This window comes from Gavialis gangeticus, unplaced genomic scaffold, assembly GCF_001723915.1.
Source record: "Gavialis gangeticus isolate Ggan-Ray unplaced genomic scaffold, GavGan_comp1, whole genome shotgun sequence".
NCBI classification, from domain to species: Eukaryota; Metazoa; Chordata; order Crocodylia; family Gavialidae; genus Gavialis; species Gavialis gangeticus.
In genome coordinates this window covers 58,774,447-58,778,184 of record NW_017729022.1, presented here as the reverse complement: position 1 = coordinate 58,778,184, position 3,738 = coordinate 58,774,447, and the positions used below count along the sequence as shown (strand labels likewise).

Sequence of the window (3,738 nt, the reverse complement as noted above, 5' to 3'; positions counted from 1 at the left end):
CTGCCCCCTTCCGGTCACATGGCCGACCTGGTTACTCCTGCAACCCACAGCTGAGCTGCCCTGGTGATTGGCAGCTCCTCCAATCCCTACTCAGGAACGGGGCACCCAAGTGCCCCCGTGACAATGACACAGAGAAGTTACAGAATTTATCCAAAGATAAGGAGAAAATTAATTACAGAAACTGTTATTAGAATTCAGGAGTCCCTTGTGTCCAGTCTTTTAAACCCCCCATGCTATTGCAAGCTGTTTAGCTTAGTACCTTGCATCTTTCCAAGTTTTTTTTTTTTTTGTATTTTGTGCCTAAAGAACCCAACCAAGATTGGGAACACACCATAGGAAACAGTCTGTGCCCTGATGAGCTTGCAGTGATCATATGATCTTTTTCTCTGGATAAGTAACATTTCTTCTACTCACAGAGCTAAATTGTAACCATTTTATACCAGTATTTCAAGTGCAAATTGATTTTCTTCCTACCTTTTTTTCTTTGAGAAGCTGACAGAAATAGCCTGATTATCATAGAATATTACTGTTTACTCAGATCATATTTTTAGATTGAAAACAATGCCATATTTTCTAGCATATCACATGCTGCACAAATAAGATACGCACCTTGTTTTTGGAAGGTAAAATGTAGAAAAAAAAGATTTTTCCAGAGTCATGGCTTACTGTGTGACACAGAGTAAGTCCTGTTGGAAACATGGTGTGTCCAGGAAGTGTGACATCTCAGGAGACAGTCTGGGTGAGGTAGCAGGAAATTCCAGGTGTGGCAGGACAGCAACAAGCATAGGCCATAGACCATCACAATGGCAATAGCAAAACTGTTACTGCTTTCCTGCAGCGGCAACACATAGGGGGTGCACAGGGGTGCGTGTGCACCCCCTGAGAGCACTGGTGTACCCCCTTACCAGCCGTGCTCCCCGCTTAGGCAATGGGTGGGGGGGCAGGCAGGAGCACTGGTGCCCCACCTGCAAGTGCTGGCCAGGACGTGGGAGCGCTGGATGTAGGCCACTTCTGGGAGCAGCATGGCGGCTCACCGATTGGTAAGTTTTGCTGTGGGGGACACCCCGCCGGTCAGCGAGATTGGCTGTGAAGGGACTCCCCCTGGTTGCTGACTGGTCACTGGGGGGGGGGGGAGGGGCCGGGACATGTGCCCCTCGACTAAGGTGGCACCAGTCGCCCATGCTTTCCTGTAAATAGTTCTTTATGTAAGTGCTTGTAAATAATAAATGTTTCCACACCACAAGCCTCATCAAGACACTACAGACTGCAGGCAGCAGCTCATTTGCCCTAAACTAGCTCAAGTTTTGCCTTCAGCCACAAGATACAGTGCCCAGCCAATAGCTATGAGAGGGTTAACACAGAACTCCACCTCTTCTGCTAGTTGGGTGAGAGACAAGTAGCAGTAATTAAAGCACAGCATCTGTTTGTATCTATACAAGCAACGAAAAATCAGCTTCCCAGTATAAGACATGCACCACAATTTTGGAGGGCTGATTTTTGGAGGGTGTGGGTATTATATGAATAAATTTGGTAACTCTATAGCAATACACTTACAGGGGTGTTTTCAAAGGCACAAATAAGTGTTACAAAATTCATTCTCAGTTGTGTGTTTGTTTTTTTAAATGTTCCCCTCAAGAACTAATTGGTAGAAACTGACCCACACCCATCATCAGTGGAGCAACACAAACATAATTACCTGGGAATTAAGCCTACCCACTGAGAATGTGTGTGGAATGAATGGAAATCAGCCGGCCATTCTGCTGGTATTCTCTTGCTCCGCTCTTTTTTTCTAGTTTTCAGCTAAAACAAAAAAATATATTTTTTGATTAAACATATAAAGTCTCTGCAGGGAAAAAAGTGAGAAGGAATAATATTTGCAAAAGCTGATAAGACATATACCTGGTCAAAAAAATATATGGGTCCTGGCTCCAGGATTGCAGCTGGTGGCATTGTTTCCATTAGTCCTTAGAGTGAGGAACAGGTAAACAATCTCACAAGAATGCAGTTTTACCAACAGGAAGCGGGAATTAAAGTTGTAGTACTTGTACCCCTTACCCCTGTATAATTACAGTTAAATTATTTCTCTAATTGTGAGACCCTGAAAACCTGCTTCATATAATGAAGTTATCACCTTAGGAATAAGATAAAAACATTATTATTTTTTAATGATTTAGCTATTTAAAACATATGAAACTTTAAAAAATTCAAAATACAAATTAGTTATATGTTCCTGTTCATGTTACTCCCAACTAGCTCCAGAACTTCTTTGTGGCATATTATCCATGATAACGTCTGATGAAAGAAAGTATTCGATTTAGTTTAATATCTGAAAAACAGGCATGGCTTTGCAGTAGGGCAGATGAATAGGCAGTTTTACATGTACATTCACTGTGCCCTTTGAAAATCTGTCATCAAAATAATATTAAGGTTATAATGCAAACTGACCCAAGATACAAAATTTAAAACTAAGACTCAGTCTTAGTGAAAATGGAGCGTGCCAATGGTCATGATTTAGGAGAATAGGCTGCCAGCATTAAATGTGACTGTGCTGGCTTGTCACTTTGAACTCTGATAGCTGATACATATTTTGTGTATGCTTTAACTAAAAGTTTTGAAAAGGAACTTTTCAAAATTAAAAAAGCTAGTTATTTTGATCTTGCTACCAGCTTAACTAGCTTTACCAATACATACAGCTCCCAGACTTAAAGACTGTTTTAATTAAAAAAGCTGGTAGCAGTTTTTCTCCTTTACCCTCTTAGAAAGAGCCCCTCTCTCTCTTTTTATCAATATGAGCACAAAAAATATACTTTCCATTCAAATGTAAATGTGGGTTTTTTTGCCTACTTCCCATTTTTGGAGGCTGATGTTAAAGCTTTTATTCATGTAAGTAGTCCCATTAGCTCCAGGGGCTACAACATGTAAGGTGCTATAGGCTTGAACCCTGGGTTTGGGAGAAAAGTACTAAAATGTCATGAAAACGTAATTGAATGAAATTAGCAACAGAAATACATATGATAAATTAATATAGCTACCACATATTCATATTCTACTTCAGACTGTCTCTTCCAATAAATAAATGATGGCTTCATTAGGAATCCACCTAATCTGAATGGCCATTTCTTAGCATATATATATAAAAAAAAAAAAACCACACACATAACATACCCTGCAAGAAGCTTTTCCCTGCAGATGGGAACGTCTTTCACCAGCAAAGTGATGCAAATGTAAACTGCCTCCTTAGAAAAATGGAAAAGGAGGTGTGTCTGTGTGCTGCTTTTCAATACAGAGTTTAAAGTTCTGTTGCTTAGCTACCACATGCTTTGGTCTGCATTCAACTATAATTCCTTTTCTTAATTGTTCCAGCCACTGTATGCTTCTCTCCGCAAAGCTGTTTAGGGGAAAAAAGGCACTCACTGAGAAAAAGATTCAGTCTTCCCAATCCAAAAAGTGTTTTTATTTACCTCCACAAGACTCTGCACTGGCCTTAATACCAATATAATGCTATATTATTACATGTCTCATATCATAGAATCATAGAAAATTATTGTTGGCAGGGACCTCAGGAGGTCATCTAGTCCAACCCCCTGCTCAAGGCAGGACCACCCTCGACTAGATCATTCCACCAAAAGCTTTGTCTAGCTGGGTGTTGAAAACCTCCAAGGTTCATATCATATCATATCATATCTGAAAACATTGAGTTGTATCATTAATGAATCCTAAATACTAATTAGGAGGAAA

At 40.3% G+C, this 3,738-nt stretch overlaps 1 protein-coding gene across 1 annotated transcript in view; it reads right to left on the bottom strand.

Annotated features, from left to right (window-relative positions):
- LOC109296393 overlaps window positions 1-3,107 on the bottom strand; it is a 59,576-nt gene extending 56,469 nt beyond the window's left edge. The window contains exons 1-2 of the mRNA XM_019515803.1: window positions 1,900-3,107; window positions 1,697-1,800 (exon numbers count right to left, since the gene is read on the bottom strand). Of these exons, the coding sequence (XP_019371348.1) occupies window positions 1,697-1,800; window positions 1,900-1,959 (164 nt within the window). The 5' untranslated portion in view covers window positions 1,960-3,107. The remainder of the gene's footprint in view (window positions 1-1,696; window positions 1,801-1,899) is intronic.
- Between the last annotated feature and the right edge of the window lie 631 nt (window positions 3,108-3,738).